Source organism: Pyrgilauda ruficollis, unplaced genomic scaffold (genome assembly GCF_017590135.1).
Source record: "Pyrgilauda ruficollis isolate IOZ18807 unplaced genomic scaffold, ASM1759013v1 scaffold16, whole genome shotgun sequence".
Classification (NCBI taxonomy): Eukaryota; Metazoa; Chordata; class Aves; order Passeriformes; family Passeridae; genus Pyrgilauda; species Pyrgilauda ruficollis.
The window spans coordinates 12,484,094-12,504,511 of record NW_024514764.1 but is presented as its reverse complement, the minus strand read 5'-3'; the positions used below and the strand labels follow the sequence as shown (position 1 = coordinate 12,504,511).

Here is a 20,418-nt window from a genome sequence, read left to right as displayed (position 1 = left end):
CTGAGGACACAGCCAGGTGGTGTCAGGGCTTGGGGCTTTCCTGTGGTGAGGGATTCCTGGTAAGGTAGGGAATCTGCTGCCCTTCCTCCTGTGCTTGCCCCACCCTGCCCTCATCCTCAGCTCCCCTGCAGGCAGATCTGCTGTGAATTTTGAGCAGGATAGAAGAAAAGATGCACACGAATCCAGGGTCTGTTATTTATTTACATAAAAACACTGACTAGTGCCACAGTTCCACCCCTGAGCAAACAGCAGCTGCCTGTGCAGGCCAGGCTGTGTTTGCAGACCTGTGTACTGAGAGACCCCCCCACTTTGCTCTGGGAGCTGCAGGGGCAGGGGAGGGAGGAGCAGCCCCGAGAGGCTGAACTTGGCTCCCAGGTCCTTTGGCCCCTGCTCTGGAGTGCTGCTGGCAGCTCCTGTCGCTGCCTGCTTGCCCCTTCCTTCTGCCTCAGGTGCGTGAGCTAAAAACACCCCCTACACCACATGCAAGGAGGACCCCACAGACCCTGCCGGGCCCAGGACGGCTCTGGAGCTGCAGCCTGGTAACAAACTCCTCTACTCTACGTGCCGGGCAGCCAGGACATGCTGGGTGTGGTTTTGGCTCTCAGGTTGCCGGGGGGCCAGGGCTGCTTGGGGCTGTCCCTGCCCCCAGAGCCGGCGGGGCTGGGAGGAGGCGCATGCAGCTGGAGTGGCCGCCGGGCAGGACGGAGGGGCTGATAAGGGCGCAGCGCGGCTGCCGGGCCCCGTGTGCTTAGAGGCAGCTCTGCCTCCCCTCGGGAAGGGGCTTTGCTGCGGGGCTGGAGGGGGCTGTGAACCACACGGAAGCCTGGTGTATGGCACTGCCCTGTCTCCTTGTCACTGAACCCCTTCCTGAAAGTGCCACAAAGGCTGTGCTGCATCCCCTGAGGGCACCATGGGCTGTTTGGGTCCCCTCCTGGGCTCCCATCCCAGCACATCCCTGCAGCCAGGCACCCCCTGCACTGTGGGACAGGGGTGGGCACCTCCAGCAGCTGCTGCTCTTCCCAGGGTTGCTCCAGGTGAGAGGGGCCTCGTTCACACCCTGGAGCGTAATGGGGTGCAGAGCGATGCCCCCCACTCCTGTGCACTGCAGGGCAGCTCCCACCCAGCATCTGGGGCCTGGGCCCACCTCCCCTGTGCCTCAGTGTCACCAATCCAACTATTCCCAGTGAGGAGCAGAGCTGGGGGCAGTGGTGGCAGCTCTGCGCGGGAGGGAGCCGGGGATAACACATACACACCACCGGCGGGAAGCGAGGGCGATGCACACGCGGAGACGGACAGACGGACGGCAGCGGGGCGGGGCCGGCGGCGTTCCAGTGGCTCCCGGGGTGCCGTTAGCACATGCGCTTGTACGTGTAGATGTAGGCCTTGCAGTTGGGACACGTGTGTGTCACGTCCTTGAAGTCATCGAACAGGCAGGGGATCAGGCAGCAGCAGAGATCGCACCTGGAGCACAGGGAGAGGCAGAGATGCTGAGCTGGGGCAGCCCCTGGGCATGGAGTTCTCTCTGGGCCATGGGCAAGAGATGTAATTGTAGGGGCTGTCACCCCAGGAAGCCACTCTGTGCCAAGGTCCCCACCATGCCCAACAGCTCAGCCAAGGCCACCAGCACCGGGGCTACCCAGGACCAGGCTGAGCACCCAAGACGAGACCCCAGCTCTGCTTGCAGCACCTACCCCACGAAGCAGCAGAAGAAGCCAAGAAGGAAGCTCATGAGCCCAATCTCGTAGGAGATCTTGGTGGTGATGGCTTGCTGGCAGTGGGGACACACCGTCTGCACGGGGGCACCCTGGAAGATCTCTCCCTGCAGCACTGTGACTGTGGTGGCAGCTCCCGGTGGGACGAGCACTGTGGCCGTGTGGCCACCAGGAGAGGGGTAGGGGCCTGGGGCAGGGTAGTAGCCCATGGGGGGGTGAGGGCCTGGGGGCGGGTAGTATCCTGCTGTGAATGACAAACACAAACAAGTGAGTACCTTTGTACTTGGCAGGAGAGCCCAGATCCTTATTGGGGAGACCCTCACCCTGCTACAACACCACCCTCTGAATACAGACCTGGGGCCAGCCCTGCTACAGGCACTGTGCCCCCCACCCCATCCCAAGGAACCTCACTGCAAGCTCCAAATGGCAGCCCCAACCCCCTCTTGTGTCCCCCCCCCTCCCCAGGAAACGTGCTGCTGCTGCTGCCAATCCCCACCCCGTCCCCCAACCCCTTGCAGGACTCACCTGGTGGCACATAGGGCCCAGAGCCATCCGTGGGCATGTGGGGGGGTATGAACCCCGGCTGCGAGGGTGGCTCATATGGGGGGGGTCCGAACTCAGGAGGGGGGACAGGAACCCCCTGGGGCTGTCCCACCACTGGGGTGACACCCTCTGAAAGGAAACACAGTCAGCAGCCAAGGAGGCAGTAGAACTGAGGGGAAGATGGTGTCCTGGCTGTGTGCTCAGGGTGTCAGCCCCAACAGGGAAGGGAGACAAGAGGTGGGGGGGCAACCCCTTAAGCTGCATCCTCCTCTGGGCCACAAGAAACCCAAATTCACCCCACAGCAGGGAGCAGTGCCAGGCTTTGAGCTGGGAGTGCTTCCTGTTCTCCCCTAGGACTCCCTCCTGCCTCCCCCCAAGGTGACACGGGGACAGAGCCAGGCATTGCACCACCCTTCCAGCGTGCTGTGAGGAGAGGCCACAGCCAGGCAGTGCCAGGGAACCCACGCTTCTTGGCTCCTGTGTGTGTGGCAATGTCACCCCCCAGTACCTGGTGCAGAGGGGGGGCCGTGCTTCTCTTCTATCAGCGGTGCCGAGGGGCCCCCCGGGTAGGGTGGGGGTGGGTCGTTGGACATTGCTCCAGGCAGCCCTGCAGGGACAGAAGCCTTTGGGTGACACCAGCCCTTGGTGCCACAGGCACATGGAGCTGGCGTGGGGCTTGGGGATGGAGGTGACAGGTGAAGGAGGAGGCCAGGGCTGGTGCCACCCCTGCACCAGCCTCAGCTTCCCCCCCAGGCAGAACCAGGGGTATGGCCCCAAAGCTGGACTGGCTCTGACCAGGCAGCAACTCCAAGGTGTAAAATCTTCCTGCCAGCTGCATGGGGCTTCCCTGCAAAGCCAACCTGGTGCACAGCAGCTCATCAGGGCAGCTCTGGACTGCATGGCCACACTCCAGGGCAGCGCTGGGCTGGAATGTGCTGTGCCAAGACTTGGCTGCATCACTGGGGTACCAAAGGTGGGGAAGAGCTGCCACAGCCCCCCACCTCCACCCTCAGTGACACAATGCTGCACCCTGAGGGATGGAAGGACCCCTGCCCTGAGCCTGAAGCGCAAACTCCGGGACAGAGGGTGCAAACCCACAGAGCATTTCTAAATAAATCTCTAAATAAATCCAGTGAGTTAAGGTAAGACCATATTTAACAGCTGGAACTGTTATTTTACATGGGGTAGAATTTACCTGTCCTCTTCCCTGCAGCAACAGCTCAGAGGCCTTGACAGCTGAGAGAAGCAGCTCTTCTGAGCAGCGTAGTTTGGAAGGTGACTTCTTCTACTGGGTCTGTGCAAAAGGACACAGCAAGTGAATTACAGAGATGGAGAGGAGGCACAGCTGCAGCACTGTCCTGGCTGCCACACCAAACCCCTTCTCTCCCCCAGGCAGGAGCCTCCCCATGTGCCCCCTCAATGGCAGGCATGAGGGCTCTGTGTCTTTGGCACGTGGCAAAGCCCCACTGACATGCTCTGAGATCCAAGGAAGTGCAAGAACATCAAGAAACCTGATTTCCCCATTTCCAGTGGCTCAGTTACAGCTGGTAGGATGTGACTAAATTGGGAAATACAAGTGAGAGGCTGCTCACTCAGTGCTTGGGACAGCTGCCATCAGGCATTGGACAGGGTGACATTGCTGTCAGAGCCCAGGGAGCAGTGCTGGGAGCTCCATCCTTCACCCCAACGGGCCAGGAGCAAATGTGACCCTGCTTGTCCTGTTTGCTGGCACCAGAGCCACGTGCTGGGCAGCCAGCCCAGAGCATGCCAACCTCTCCAGCATGGCACAGCCTGCACAGGCACCAGGCCAGGCAGCCAGTGCTGCCCCAGCCCTGCATTGCAGGTGTGCCCACAGAGGTGCCCGTGGGGCTCAGCCACCTCCACCTGCAGCTGCCAGGTCAAGCAGAGTCAGACTTGGCAAGCAAGGCAGGAAGACCCATCCCTCCCTCACCTGCATGACTTTGCTTTATTCTACTCCTTTTTTCCTAGTTCACACTCTCTGCCACCCCGCAGCCTCCTGCAAGGTAGCAGGAAATTTAATCAGTCCCTGGAGGAGCACCATCACCTGTTGCTGCTCACAGAGGAGCACGCTGATTCCCCCAGGAGCTGAGCAGATTCCTGACAGGCACAGGGTCTCCCCCAGGTCTCCTGACTAAATTTCTCCCCCACGGTCTGGAGTTGCAGCCACACAGCTTCAAGGAGTAACACCAGGGCAGCTGCGGGTCATCTTCCTCCTGCTTCTCACTCCAGTTTCTTCCTTAAGAGCCCAGGCAAGCAGAGTTGCCCTGGCACAGAGCATTTCCAGGCACACTGCAGAGCCTGCCTTCTCCTTCAGTGACCTACAAAGCTCAAACTGGGCTGTGCTCCTTTTAGCTCAGTGGGGATGTGAAGAAAAGGATTTATTCTTCTCAAAGTAGCCAACCCTGCGCATCCAGGAACCTCAGATCCTCCTGGGCCCATGCCTGCAGGGGTTCTGGGTGAGGCCAGCCCAACCAGAGCATCCCAGAGTCCTTACCTGGGGACACCTCCCTGCCTGAGGGAGTTTTCCTTCCCTCACAGGCCAACTGTGCCCACAGCTTTTCTAACGTAATAGCTCTCCTCCCATTCCCGCTCAGATGCTGCTTTCCCATAATCATCTTTCAACACTCCCCAGCCTCATTCCCCCCATCAAAGCAGCTGGCAAGAAGAGGCAGGAGAGGAGGAGTCCTCCACCAGCCACTCCACCAACACCCATCAGATGAAGCAAGAGCCCCAGGGTGAGGCAGCCATGAATGCTGCCACCCTGCCCAGGAGGGAATGGCAGCCACGAGGGTGCCACCCTGGCTCCCGGAGCCACACGTGCCCTGGGATGAGGGAAGCTGTGGGATGCAGGGCTCCTCTGCTCGTACTTGGCAGGCTCAGTTGCTCCTAATGCAATATTCTGCTTATTAAGAGAGATCTGTAAAGAGCAAGGTGTTGGCTGTGTGCCCTTCCCAGGAGGAAAAGAAAGCCTGTTGCTTTTAAGCCTCTTAGAAGCTGTTTCTCTCCTTTGCTTTCTTTCATCTTAATGTGAGCAGCACAAAATCCAGCCCATTTCTGACAGAGCTCCGTGGGATACCAGAGGGCACTCGGCTCCCCCTTGGCACTGAGCTGCCCCAGAGCATCCCTCACCACCCTGGCACTGACAGCTCTGCAGTATTCCAAAATTACCAGGTTTAAGTTCAAGATCCGATGGAATCACCAATGTCTTGTGCAGGTCCTTTGGAGCAAGGACACACTGCAAGATCCTAAGACTCAAAAGGAGCTGGTTATCATAGCAGGATGGAGAGAGGATATGCTATTTCCAGCTACAAATGCAGATTAGCTCTTCTCAACCGGAAGAACAGCTTTTACTGGCTTCCTCTGCAAACTAACTACAGAGGATAAATCCAGTATGGAACCAGAATCATCACAATCAGTTAAACACAGAAGACAAGGAAGGGACCCCCATGTCCCCCAGGGAATTGGTATTTGCTAAAGAAAATGAAAAAGAAAATATTCCCATTAACCTGCTGGGGCACAGCAGTGTGACAGACAGCCAGGACAGCACAGCTCCATCACAGCCTCCACACAGAAAGGGCTTGGCCCACCCTGGCTATGGCCTCAATCCCTGTATCCTGCCCTGGCTCTCTGCTCCCTGACCTCATTCCAGGCAGCTTTTGGGTGAGAAGATGGCAACAGATTTCTGTGTCCCCTGCTCAGATCAGAGGTGTAACTCTCAGCCCCAAGAGGTCTGCCTGAGGCTTCTCACACAGCTGAAGCACTGTGGGACAGCACCCAGCCCTGCCTGTGGAAACACAATGCTGTCTAATCCACCTCCTTCCTGTGCTCAGCAGCCCCCATCCAGCCAATGAGGGATTGTAGAATCCCAGAACGGTTTGGTGTGAAAGGACCTTAAAGCCCATCTCATTACAGCATCCTGCCATGGGCAGGGACACCTTCCACCAGACAAGGCTGCTCCAAGCCCTGTCCATCCTGACCTTGGACACTTCCAGGGATCCAGGGGCAGCCACAGCTTCTCTGGGCACTCTGTGCCAGGGCCTCACCCTCACAGGGAATAATTTCTTCCCACTTTCCAGTCTAACCCTGCCCTCTGTCAGGGTGAAGCCATTTCCCCTTGCCCTGTCATTCCAGGCCCTTGTCCAGAGGGCATGGATCAATACCCTAAAGCCCCTGGTTCCCATTACTGACATGTTCAAAACTGAGACAAAGCAACTTCCAGCAGTGATGAGAGGAGCTGATGTGTCAGGGTTCAGCATCCCATACTGGCTGTATTTCCCTCTGTTACATCACTGCAGAAACTGTTTGGGATTCAAACATGGCAAGAGGAAAGGTCTGCACATCCCACCTGCTTTCCAAACAGATAAGGTGGGCACCACTCATCAAAAACAACTGGTGTGCAGCGGGACCAGGGAATATTGTGCTACCAGAACAGGTCCTAACACCACAAACCAGATAATGCCACAAAGAGGATGGACACAGATAATTCACATTTGGTCTGCTAATGCCATTCTTCTCCAGCAGCAGCTGTTTGTGCTTCAAGCTGCCTCCTCACAGATGAAATCTCCACAGGTGAGACAAGCCTGGCAAGGGCAGAGCAGATGCTGGCAGGTCCAACTCACGTGTGAGCCCTGATGGTGCAGCACTGGCCCCAGCAGCTCTGAGTCAGCCTCACAGCACCACTGAGATCCATCCCACAGCTGAAACAGCCTGTGCTGTCCTTGCTCCTGCTGCACTTGTAACTGAGATGCACAGCAATTCAGCTTTGCTTCCTCCACAGGAGCAGTGGCTCCAGCCACTGAGACAGGAAGCAGCATTTGTTCATACTCAGCCACGTTCAGTGACGTTGACACTTCAAAAGCTGCTGCTGCACATTTTTGGAGCTCTTACTCCATTAAAAAAAAAAACAAAAACCTGATATTTGAAAAAGGAAAAAACCACACTAAAATTCAATGAAGAAATTAGAGAAAATACATGAGCACTTTCAGCTTCACTGCAGATCAAAGAGATGCAGATTCCAGCTTCCAGGCTTTTGGAAATACAGCTTTAAAAGCCAAGAGTCCTGAAGATGCTGGGCCCTCATTGAGCCCAGCACCCTTCCTTTAGAAATAGGAACAGCATTGTGGCCAACATCATCCCAGTTTTCCTGACCCTAGGAAAGACACCTGTGTGCCACAGGTTACGTGCTCCAGAAACTGAGAAATACTGAGACTAGGAAGGCACAAAAGGCCAGTCAGATGGTGGTAAAATGTCATTTGAGCCAAAGTCTGTTACTCTTCAAAAGGAGCTTTAGGGGCAGCAAGGAGGGAGAACCGAGCAGGGTGTGCTGGGGGCGACAGAGCCATACCCTGATTGTGACAATCCCAATCACCCTCCTACACAATGGCATTTCTGAATGGCACCTCCAAACCCAGCCTGGAGCTGCATGTTCCCTGTGGTACACGCGTGCCCAGAGCTCGCAGGCTTTGCCCTCAGCTTGTGCTGTGCTCAGAGCTCGCAGGCTTTGCCCTCTCTTGCCGTGCCCAGAGCTCGCAGGCTTTGCCCTCTCTTGCCGTGCCCAGAGCTCGCAGGCTTTGCCCTCAGCCTGTGCTGTGCCCAGAGCTCACAGGCTGTGCCCTCTCCGTGCGCATGCCCGCTGGCACAGTGTGCAGGGATGTGGCTCAGCTCCCACCACGCGCAATCCCACCGGACAGCTCTTACCTCCAAAGGAAAGGCAGCAAAAATCTCTGCTGAACAAGCACTGTCAGTGGTTATTTCTGCCTGGTTTTTATGCAGAACAACAAAAAGATGTTTTCCATGCAAACAAGACGAAGCTCCCCCCTCAGCTTTGCCTCTTTCCATGCGCATTTGCTGCCCCCAGCCTGCACATCACCTCCCCGGAACCCGGAGCGGAGGAATAAACAGCACAGAGTGCTCCAGCCTCCTTCAGAGAGAAGGATGTCCTGGCAATCCTTGACCATGTACCCGCTCCTTTACCCGCTGTTAACCTTGGCAGCACCTCCTCAACTCCTCATCCTGGTCTCGGCCAAGGCAGCAAGAGGGCGCATGTCTGCAACGCTCTGCAAGGTGCCGATGGAAACGGAAACCCAAGTGAAGGACTGAAGGAAAGGTCTGTTCTTTTTCTGAACAACTCAGCTGCGTTTTCCCAAGTCCAAATCACTGCCAGGGAGCACAAACCCACTGTTCAAGAACAGCCAAGCTGCTCCCAGAACAGCAGATTTCTTCCACACTTCTGCACTAAGATTTCAGCTGCAGAAAACTGCTTCTTTCCAGGAGGGTCAGGCTGTTCCTTCAGCGCAGGCACAGAAAGCTCAGCTGGCAAGGCAGGCCAGCAGCTCTCCTTTAAAATGAAGGAATGCTGGAGAAGAAGGTTTCTCATCATTTGAACCAGGTATGTCAGACAGCCAAAGCTCCCTGCTCTGCTCTCCAGTACATGAATCTCCGGAGGAGTTTCCCCATCGCAGTCATTTACCTGGGGACCTTGCACGTCTCGTCTGACCTTCTGTGTGCCACCGTCACCCAGCAGACAAATCACCTCAGAGCAGGATCCTCGCTGGCAGCCAGGTGCTGTATCCAAAGCAAGATTTCTCAGGGCGTTAAATCCAAAGCACAATCAGATAATCTCCACAGCGCAGCCCCGGCTCAGCTGTCCTTGGCCAGAGATTCAAATTACCACTTCCAGCAGCTCCTCCGCATGGCTATCAGGTAAACCAGACACAAAACCCTCCGTGCTTAAAACAAGGAGGTTTCATCTGCAACTCCCACAAAGGGTTACGCGGGAGGAGCGCCTGCAGGACCTGCTGCCGCCTCTGGGATTCTCTCCAGTGCTGTTCCCTCCGGATGGGCTGACCAAGCACTCTTGGCTCTTCACACGGGGCTGCAGAAACAGCCTTGCCAGGACCTGCTTAACCTGAATATTTAGAGAAAAACCAGCCAAAATGAAAAGAACAAACTGGGGTAGCTCGTTCTCTCTGCTGTTGGCTCCCAAGACGTGGCACACGGCTGTGGGAAGCATCACGTGCTGGCAAGAGTTCACAGTGACATCCAGGAGACAGGAGGGGCTGCAAGGGAGAAGGGGTCACAACACCACACTTCAACTGGACCCCAGCTCTTCCACGTGTCAGGACAATGGGGAAAGTTGAGGTGTAGACAGAGCAGTCTGCACCACCAGGGCAGCTGAATTGGGCCCCCAAAAGCCAGTTTTGTGAATACAGAGCAAGCAGGGAGCAACTGCAGCCGGGCTGCCCCACAGGGGGCTGTCACTGTCCCACTCAGGAGGTGCTCACTGTTCAGACCCTTCCAGCAGGTGTCCTGGCTGCACGGGAGAAGACAGCCTCCAACCCCACGTGTGCTCATGGATGTGATTAAAGTAACCTTAAAGATAAAACTGAGCTCCTCTGCATCCTACCAATGTGCTCCAGAGAGATGAGAAAAGGAGGGTGCTGCAAGCCAAATCCCTGGGGAAGCAGAGAGCTTTTCCATGAGACTTTCACTGCAGTTCAAAAAGAATCCAAGCTAACACTTGATAACATCCATGGGAAAGCATCCAGTGATAGCAGCAGCTGTTGCCTCCAGTCCTCTGTATCTACTTAATTTCCCCCCTGAGAGGATACATCCTGCATTACATCATCCCTTTGATATCTGTTAATAATGGTGATATAACACAACCTGCCAGAATCTCAAACAACTAAATCCAAAACAGTGTGTTTTAATGTAGCATGAAACACAACTGTGCCACAAGAATAGCTGTTCATTTAAACAAGCAAACAAAAATACCCCAGCTCAAGAAGCTTAGCAGCAAGCAGAAGCCTCGGGAGGTCGCGAGAAGATCCACAGCTCTTAAGCACAGTCACAGATCTGAGCTCACCTCTGACAGCAGCCCAGAACAGAGGCTTAAGGATGAGTTAGGAAGGGATCAAAGGCAGAACTGTTAGTCCCTCCCCCTCCCAGCACTCATGGTTTTGGAGACTGGGCAGCCTGGAGATTCTCCATGGAGCACCCCAGGTCATTCCCAGGCACCAAGTACTGCTCTTCAGTTACCTACACAAAAAAGCATCTCCTGCTGTCAGCATCTGCTGCCTCCCATTTGGGGGAGACCAGCACAGAGAAGGTGAATATGCAATGAGTACCCACTATGTCTCACAGCAAACCCCAGGGTTTATAGATTCCCTTTCAGGTATCAAATCAAAAATATTTTATTTCTTTAAACATTCACTCTTTCATTTCTGCCTCCTTCTATAGAATTTTTTGAGAGAAAGTCAAATAACACAGCTACATCATTGCTGAATCAAACTGAGTACATGTGTGACGTCCATTAAATGACACAGTGAGCTCCAAGGGAGGAGGAAATTAGAATCAGAGCTGATCAGCAGTTTTGCATTTTGGTTTCAGAATTAATCAGAGCCTGAGAGCGTATTTAGAATTCCCTTGCAGATTTTGAAACACAATGAAATAATTTTGAATACATTGGTGGTGATTCCAGATCCATTTTCAAGTGCTGTACAAAACGTATGCCATGGCAGTGATGTTTCCTCACCCGACGAGAGCAGCAGCTTGCTGTAGCACCGGCTCCAGTCTCCAGCATGAGCATTTCCCATGCTCACAGATCCCCCTGCCTCAGCGCCAGAGAAGCTGCTGACACTCAGATTTAACTGGTACAATGTCACCTTGCACTTTTTTTGAGGACTAGTGCGAAGTGCTCTGTGTCACTCAATTTTGTGTAAGGCCAAGGCTCACTCTTTGCAAAGGAGTGTGGTTTAGGGTTCAGCAGGATCGTGTGTGTAAGGTCTGAGACCTCTCCTGAGTCCCACTGCCAGCAAGGAGCATCCACACACATCTGAAAACATGCACTGGAGGAACTCTTCCAGGCTGAGGCCATTTGTGTTACCACACTCACTTTCTTGCTCCCACAGAACTTCCTAGTTCCAGACTGGGACCTCTCCTGGAGCTGCCCAGGGCCACCAGCATGGGGCCGGATTGTCCCATGGCACTTGGACAGGAGGAGGGTACCTGGCACTGCCCTGCTCCCAAGCCCAACTCATTTGGGCTGCTCAAAGACAGATGACAATGTCCCAGAGGGGAAAACCCTTGGATTAATAAACAGCCACTGAGTGTGCCCAGTGCTGGGCACCTCTGAGTTACACAGAGCTCCTGCCAGTCCCAATTCTTCTCGAGTTCCCACCTGACTTGGCTAGTCCACATTGACTTCCAGGTCCAATAAAGTAATTTTCACACCAGGCATGACTGTGGTTTCAATTTGCAGCACCAGTTCCTGCCAACTCCTTCATAACCCCTTCCCCAAAGCTCCTACTGAAAATCTAGGACAGAGCTGGACTCCAAGCTGCCCTAACACACAGAACACCCCTCCCAGGTCCCTGCTCTGGGCTCTTCCAAACCCTTTCTCTCTCAGAGCAACCCCTCACTGCCTTGCTGCTCCACGAAAAGCATCGCTGGTCAGGGGTTTGGAGCAGTCCCGAGGCAGGGTCACTGCTCCCCCAGCAGAGGATGGGACAGGGAAGATTCAAGCCCATAACAGCAGGATGCCCTCAGGGCAGGTAAACAGCTCAGCTGCTCAAATCCTCTCCTGAGCTGAGGAAGACAGAGCAGCTGCCACAGTTACGACACTAAACCGGCTGGGAACTGTTTTCTCTCACATCAGAACAGCTCAGCAGGCAGCTCCAAATTGAGCTCCCACCACGCTAAACCATCCTGAATCACGGCAAGGAGAGTCTGAAAGGCTAAATTAACACCCCCTGTGGCAGCCACGAACTCTGGGGGAAACCTCTGCTCCCAAAACACAAATACGCTCCAGATGACACCTCTGTGGAAGACCTGCAACAAGCCCAGGGAAAGAGCTGATATTTAAGACCAGGAAAGGGTCTCTAGTCCCTGCTTGCTCAAAGTCTACATGAAGATTTTGGAGGAGCTGAGTGGTCCCAGCAGCACAGGTGGGAAGGACAAGCTGAGGTTTCAGCACAGGCCCAGCCTCCTGCGAGCACTCCCTGAACTAGCACAAGGCAGAATAAAGGCGTTTAGTTAATTAGGAGACAAACCAAAGATGCCTCTAAGAAAAGGGCACCATGCACACACCAGCAGCAGCTTTTTATCCAGTGCTCAGCTAAAAACACAAGCCCAGAAGAGTGGGCAGCAGCCAAAATCCCATCCCCACTGCACTCCTCTACTCCATACTCCAGGCACATGGATCCAGCTCCCCTTCTGCCACGAGCCGGGTGACTGGCACCCCCAGGACCTCAAAAGCATCCCAGGCTGGAGTCACTGCAGCACGGGTAAAGCTTTGGCTCTAGTCCATGACTTCCTCCCAGAATGGAGCTGCACTGAATCCCACGGGTTCCTTTCCTTCCTTTTAAAAGAAAATGCTTTAAAATTAAATGCTTTTAAAGGAAATGCTTCTCATTTGGAGAAATAATCAATAAAATCTAACAGGCTGCTTTTCATTCACCCCAAGCCAGAAATCTAATCTCCTGTTAACAGCACAGCCCTGAACACATCATTTATCTGCTGCGGGTACCAGCACGGGCAGATTTTACAGCTGGAGAGAGTGGGGCTGCCTGCATCACAACGACTAATTTATTCTCAGAAAGGCTAATTTAATCTGGCAGTGAATGTTCTCAAAGCCTCCTCACACAGAGCAGCTTTTCTCTTGGTTGGCTTAACAACAATACAGCATATCCAAAAACGTGGAGGGATGCTAAGGAAGAACACTGCCCCTGTGTTTTGAGCCCTCTAGTCTGAGAAATTTCTTTTGGTAACTACAGGCTTTGAGAAAACATAGAGTCCTGATTTTTCAAAAAAATGCCAACTGTATTTTCAAGGTAAATATACAACAGTTTAGGCTATTTCCCCCTCACATACAACTGTGGCTTGAAGAAAGAGCTGGGCTCCTAATAAAACTAAAACCCACCAAAGGTTGTTCACTATTAGACAACTCATTCACTTCCAAGTGCACTTCAAGAACAGCAGCCAGCACACCTGGCCTGGGGGTGCTCCCTGCCACAGCAGGTGACTTTCCCCAGCCCACACTACAGAGGAATAAACTTCAGAACAAATCCAAAAGCTTTTTATTTAAAAAGGCTGGGTAACTGCACCATGAAGCATTTCAGAAAGAGCATCCTTCAGCTTCCTCGCCTCTGCCATCTGCAGGGGGGCAATAAATAAGCCATCAGAAGGGTGTTTTTTTTCATTGTTTTTAAATTCTAGGCGATATTTTCCCTTTACTTGTGACAGTACACACAAAGGCAGCAAGTACCCACAGCCAGGCTGAGCCACCTGAGCCTCCATGGACGTGGCACCACGTGCTGGTCCTCACCTGGATCTACCCCTTGCCCAGGAGATCATTGGAGAGCCAAGCACAGCTCCTTGGAGTCAGAGGCTACACCGAGGCCAGACTGAAGCTTTACAATAGACAGAGCTGTAGCAGTCTAACCCTCCATGCTCAGGATTGTCCCCACCATCCTGCTGGGAAAGAAAAGCTGCTGCAGTGCAAGCCTGGGTCATGTCTGAGAGGGCTCCTTTGCTACAAGGGCAAAAACGGGCCCCAGATGACATCCAACAATTTAGGTCCATTCAGTAATGTGGGAAAAAGGCAAAAATCAGAGGGAAGCAGAGCATTCACGCAGGCCACAGAAGAAATAGAGAAGAAAACAACACAACACTCTCCTTGTTCCTATCTGTCAGGAATTGCTGTCCCAAGAATAGCCTATTCAGAAACCAGGAAACTCAGAGAGCAGCAGGGAAGGGCTGAGTCATGGCCATTTGGAAAAAAAAGAAACAACCCACAACAAACCAACCCAAAAGGGAAGGAGAAAAACCATGGGACAGCAGTTGTTCTGGGTCCTGGAGATATGAACAAATCAATCCAGAACATATTAGTGAATCTTTATTTTCAAAAGCTCTGCAAACAAATGGCACTGCTATTAAATTCATCTGACCCTCCCTCTGCTTGTGGGAAGCAAACTTTTGTACCAGGAAAAGTTGCTGGTGCTTCCCAGAACCAGCCCCTGGCTGCCAGGACACAAATTGCTCCCAGTTTGTGCCCTGATTTTTGTTCCTCTGCAGCATTAGCATCCAAAAGATTTACAGGCTGGTCATCCTTTGGAAAAGCACATCCATCTCAGGGATGCCATTAGCAGAGGGTGAGGAGCCATTTCCCTTCTCCACAGTGGGAGGGCACGAGGTAAAACACAGCTTGGATGGGCTTTCCACAACTCTGTGAACAGATGAGCCAAAGCCAAGCGCTCCCATCTCATATCCAGCCTCAGCACAGCCTGTCTGGCCCCCAGCAAAACTCTTCCCACACGACAATCTTTGTTCTGTGACCTAAATCAAATCAATTGCACAATAATTCTCCCCAGGACAGTAATCTTGTTCACTCACCCATCATCTGAGAGATTACACCTGCTCTCCAGCTGGGGGGCTCTGGGAGGAAGAGATTTCTGAGCAATGAGGGGCTTATTTTTCATACAATTCCTTGATGATCCCTCACAAATCAGGGAAGGGGAGGTGTCTATCTGTCCTAACATGGCATCCCCAGCTGGGTAATAATTAGCATTGACTCCATGTTTCTCAGAAAGCCGATCAATCACTTTATTATACTATACTAATTAAGAAACCCATCGCCCTTACAGACAGTCATGATACAGGTGGACCCAATTGGTCCTTGAAACCAAACACCATCACCACTGGCCAATTAAGAAATCACCCTTTGGTAAACAAATCTCCATAACACATTCCACATGTTCACAACATCAGGTGCAGCAAGTGAAGGTAAGAATTGTTTACCATTCTTTTCTCAGATCTCACAGCCTTCCCCAGGACAATGCCTGGGAAAGTTGTGCCTTGCTCTCTGTGGTCAGAGAGCTGCTGCCACATCCATCTTTTCAAACAGCTATGCTTGAAAACAGATCTGGAAAACACCTTTTAATTCATTTTATCTTGCCCTGAGAGGTACTGCTAGATTGAAGTTGCAAAGGTAGGAAGTGGGAAGCCCCTCAGAGCTGCTGCCTGTGGGGAATGGCCCCAGAGGACAAAGCCTGCTGTCCCCAGCCCGTGGCAGATCACCTGTGCTCAGGTGTAACTGCTCACCTCTGCCCAGCTCTGGGAATGGCTGGGAAAACCACAAGCCCTTCATATGTAGAGCCAACCTTGACACAAACTCCAGAATGACAGCTCAAGGAAACTGTCCCAAAGCAAACAGGCTCTCATGGTTCAAACTGTGAAATTTATTTCTCTGCAAAAATGCAGGAGCAAAGAAAGATGAAACACAGCTACAGCATGGGCTGATGTGCATGAATCACAGTAAGGTGTGATAGAATTTAGGATTGTAAGACAGAATGCAGGCTGGAACAGTAAATGTGTAAACTTAAAGCAGAATACTTCTTCCAAAAACATCTTCCAAAGCTGTTAATAGGAAGCCAGGCTGTAAGTGCAAGGTAGGGAAGATTTTCCTTCTAAATGCAGAGACTGGGTATCAAAGAAGGTTCAGGAACATACACAGGAGAGACAGTTCAGGGCAGTGGGACCCCCATCTCAGCACAAATGCTTTATCCTAAAATCTATAGAACTGGTTAATATTCCATCTTAGGTATAAAGGAGGCAAAGGATAGAACTATTACTAATGCACAGTAATCTTACTAATCACAGTAAAAATGAAATATATTACTTAATTTGCACAGAAAGCCCCAGGTCAGCTCTTCATTCTCTGATGATCTCAGGTTCCATCAAGCCAAGTGGTACAAAGTCAAATATGCACTGCCAGCAGCTGCCCTGCACAGTTCCTAAGCTGTTAACCACATTGCCACCTTTTGGGGCTATTTCTTTTATTTTCTTACCCTAAATGCAGGCCTTCTAAGACAGCTCAGATTAAAGACAGCTGCACTGAAGTGCCCCTCGTGGAGATGTGCAGCATGCAGCACTTTGCTCCTGCCTCCATCCTCCACCCATACCCATGACCAGAACAGGGCTGCCCTCAAACAGCTGTTTCTCACCACCACAAACACACAATTTAAGACTGAAGCCACAAGGCAGCTCAGAACTAAGGGGCCCAAAGCAAAACTGTAACAGCAGCCAAGAGTCTCCCTGAGTGTTTCATGCCAGAAATAAAATCTGAGCTCCCCTTGCCTCAGAGACTTTATTCTGGTGAGAAAATTGATTGTGGCTTCCTATGGCAGCTGCTCCAATTGCATTCCCTTTGATCAGAGGAGGAGACAGATCCTATGCAGAGCATGTGAAGATCTGACACTGCTCATGAAAGTGGCACTGCATCTCTCCAGCTGTGAGATGGATACCCAGTGCTGTTTGGGAACAGCAGGAAAACAGCAAGTGAACATCACATCCCAAGGCAGAAGTTGCTCATTGTGTGTTTTTTGAAGGAAAAAGTGTACACAGACCTCTGTGTTTGCACACTTGTGTGCTCAGGTGCCTTGCTCTGAAACCTTCAGGAGAGTTGACTGGCTCCAAGCTGGAGTCCTGATTCTGCATAAGAGCTGCAAAATCAGGTCGTGGAAGCAAAACCAACCAAAAACCTCCCGTGTCTTGCAGAACTACTAAAGTTCCCACTACAAACCATTACTGTTCTTGTATCAGGGAAAAGGGAAGAGTAGTGCACAATTCAAGTCCTTTTGGGACATCACTGACTGCTGCTAAGAGCCACCAGGCACACCAGCATCTGTTTGCTGTTTCCTGACTCTCCTGCCCACCCTGTGTTCAGCACCTCTGCACAGCCCACTCTGGGAGAACACCTTCTGAGAAGCTGGCACACCTGTCTAAAAGCTCAGCTATATTCAGTCCTGCTGCCTTTCTCATTATTTTAATCTCCATATTATGCAAATACTATTTATTGCCTCTCTGGCTCACCTGGCAGCCACCAGCCTTTCCTGGAAAGGTACAGGAAAACTGTCACATGGTACAAAGCCCTGCTAATAGTGGCAGGAGTGAGCACCAGCCCCACTGCAGATCCCATAAAACCCACTATTTTAAAAAAATGTAGGTTCTTTCAATCCAGGATAGTCTCTCCTGATTAAAGCAATCATAAGAAATCAAATGTGGGGCTTTACAATGTACCACAAATAGACATAGAACTCTGATTTTCATACTTCTCTTTACCCACAAGCAGAAAACAAGTCTTGGATCAGAGCAGATACTAACAAGTTTGTGTATTTCCTTCCAAAACCACTCATCCTCATACTGGAAGACCAACACCATCCTTTAAACACATGCATTTATCTGCTAAATTCACATCTGAAAGGAAAAAAAATCTTTTACATAATAAAATTACTTTCATCCCTTCTTTGGCTGTCTTAGTGAGTAAGACTGGCAGTGGCAACACTTCTGCAGGTGCCAACACTGTGACAAGGACCCAAACTCCCCCCAAAACATACAGATGTTGTGGACAGGCTTTAGTCTGGGCCCTGCCTGAACATCCCTCAGCTACAGGAGCACCTTAGCTGCGCTCCCAGGACATGTTTGCCCCCTGTGCTCCACCCAGAAGGAAAGCAGTGCCCATTGTGGCTTCCCAGGCACAGAAAGAGCTGATTTGGAAGTGACCTTCACAAACATGCTCATAAACCAACACCAGGTGCTGAGGGAGACATTCTCCCTCCCTTGGTAACTGCAGCTGAGACAGAGCAGGAACACAAGGGAGTGAGTTTCAGAACTGAATTTGAGGTGCAAGACCGGTTGAGGGAACACAAGAAGCTCAGCACGGTCTTCCATCTTAGGAAGGGTTCCGGAATCAGAGAAGTTCCCTCGGTGTGACCTGTCCCTGTCACACCTGTGGCAGGATGTTTTGGTACTCAGTGGGAACACACACATCCCATTTCCAGCACCAGCCTGAGTCAGCCCTGAGCACACACAGCCACTGCAGCTCCACCACCCCTGTAAGGGCAGCTGGGCAGGACTGACCACGTTTGCTCCACTTGGCATTGCTCAGGGACATCTGGGGACACTGCTCCATCCCCCTGCCCTTGTCACAGCCATGAAGTCACCACCTGCCTACCTCCAAGCAGGAATTAGCTCCTCACGTAACACCTGAGAACAGAGCAGCCACATGGTTGAACACTTCTGGGGATTTCCTGGGGCACATCATGTCACCACAACACCGAGACACAGAAGCCTTTGGGAGAGGGAAGTTTGCAGCCTGTGCTTCCACACGAGTTTGTGTAGCTCCTGAACATGACTGAATGACATACTGTGATTATACACCACGCTATGTCTGTGTAATACTCACTGTAGTTTTTCCTGCTGCCTGCTCTGGTCACACTCTGAAATCAGCAGGGCCCCTGCTGAAATTAAAGCCCCCTTTTAAGTACTTTGAGTGAAGAGAACAAACAGGAGGCTCTTGTGCATATTCCCAAAGAGTTTCTCAGAGAGTTCTACACATAGCCCAAACCCACTAGAATTATAATTTAAAACATTGCTACTTAAAATCATTGTGCCTGACCACATCTCTACCACCTGATATTTTAGGCTCAGCCTAGAATGTGACAATTCCCTTCCCAGTTCTCACTGGTGCAAGGAGACCACCTCAGAGCAGCTTTTCCTCAGGCCAAGGGGCACAAACCTACATTTGCAGGGACCTGGAGAAGTTTAACCTTGAGTATGGCTCATGTGGAGGATCCAGAGGACACTGGCATGGCAGTGTCCATCCCAGCCTGCAGGTTCCCACTCCGACACAGCCCTTGAGATCTCCCCAGGATCCCAACCTCATTCCTCTGTTTAGCAGCAATCACCACCACCCCCTGTGCTTTTCCTAAAGCAACCAAACACTGCCTTACAGCTGCTACCCTCTGCCTTTCCAGTCCCCTTGGGAGGGAAAGCCAGACCTCACCATTTTAATGGCTAAAAACCCCACAAATTCCCACTAATTTTTATTCCTTGGTGTTCGTTGCTGTGCCACACTATACCTTAACTGAAGGAACTCTCTTCATTTCACACTGCCAATGTGCCAATATCATCCTCACCATCATAATTTCTCTTCCTGCCTGTCAAGACACCTCAGCTTCTTTCGGCTCTCTAAAATGGGCTCATCATCCCTGACCACTGGGCGAGCTAGTCTCTCCCGAGCAGGGGTAACTGGAAACACACACATTCGTTCCTAGGCCTGCTTCCCTTCTCTCCCGGGATCTGTGCGGATCACATTCGCTCCCCTCTCAGCTGTGCCCCGCTGCAGCCCCCGCCGTTCTCCCCGCCAGCTCATGACCTCGGCCGGGCAGCAGCGCTCGCCTTACACCGGGAAGTCTTTTCCCAAGTACACGACCTCGCTTTCCACCCGATTAAATTTCATCCCAGCCCTCCCGTCCCAGCCCTTCCCGGCAGTGCTGAGGGCACAGAGCTGAAGCTTTGTAAGATTTTAGCAGTACCCTGCGACACTCGGTCAGCGTTACAGGCCCGTCCGAGGCCAGGGCTGCCTCCCGCTCCGCTCCGGGCCCATGTCCCCATCCAGCCGCACGTCCCCGGCTCCGCAGCGAACGCTCCAGCCACGGCCGAGCACCGAGCCCTTCCCTCGGCCTGGTTCCTCTTCACAGAGTTAGCCAGGGCTGGATTTCCATCCCTCTTTCTCCCAAGAGCGTGCTGGTCTTCTCCTGCCTGTGTCCCCGTCTATGCTCAGTGTCCCCCCAGCGCCGAGTGTCCTCCCGTGCTCGGTATACCCCCATGCCTGTGCCCCCCCGGCTCTCAGTGTCTCCCTCCGGTGTGTCCAGCCGGCCCCGCTACCGGGAGGCCGCCGCGGCCTGTCCGGGGCTGAGGGGGCCCGGGCCGCCTTCCCGCCGCGGCCCCCCGAGACCCCCGGGTCCCGCCGGTCCCGCACCGATCCCCACCGCCCACAGGCACCTACCGGCTCCCGGCGGCGGCTCCGGCACCTGGCGGCGGCGGGCGGGGCGGGCCGGACTGGGCGGGCGGTGGCGCGGCGGGGCGGGCCTGGGCCGCGCTGGGCCCGCCGGGGGCCGGGCCCGGCCTGCTCCCGCTGCACTGGACAGCTCCGGGGAGCCGCAGAGTCAGGGAGTCACAGCGCGGTTTGTCCCGGAAAGAATTGTAGAGATCATCCCATTCCAGCCCCTGCCATGGGCAGGGAGACCTTCCACTATCCCAGGCTGCTCCAAGCCCTGTCCAGCCTGGCCTGGAACACTGCCAG

The 20,418-nt window shown here is 53.0% G+C and overlaps 1 protein-coding gene across 3 annotated transcripts; it reads right to left on the bottom strand.

Annotated features, from left to right (window-relative positions):
- Window positions 1-181: 181 nt before the first annotated feature.
- CDIP1 (cell death inducing p53 target 1) lies at window positions 182-20,354 on the bottom strand. Of its 3 annotated transcripts, none has more exons than XM_041462459.1 (6): window positions 20,122-20,354; window positions 3,451-3,549; window positions 2,764-2,862; window positions 2,238-2,384; window positions 1,692-1,953; window positions 182-1,461 (listed from the first exon to the last, which is right to left on the bottom strand). In XM_041462459.1, the coding sequence occupies exons 3-6, from the start codon at window positions 2,846-2,848 to the stop codon at window positions 1,350-1,352; spliced, it is 606 nt and encodes a 201-aa protein (XP_041318393.1). In that variant the 5' UTR covers window positions 2,849-2,862; window positions 3,451-3,549; window positions 20,122-20,354; the 3' UTR covers window positions 182-1,349. The 3 variants fall into 3 exon arrangements, with proteins under 3 accessions (XP_041318393.1, XP_041318391.1, XP_041318392.1); XM_041462457.1 differs by having other exon boundaries at window positions 1,692-1,956; window positions 20,122-20,344; XM_041462458.1 differs by lacking the exon at window positions 20,122-20,354 and adding an exon at window positions 19,649-19,936 and having other exon boundaries at window positions 1,692-1,956.
- Window positions 20,355-20,418: the final 64 nt, after the last annotated feature.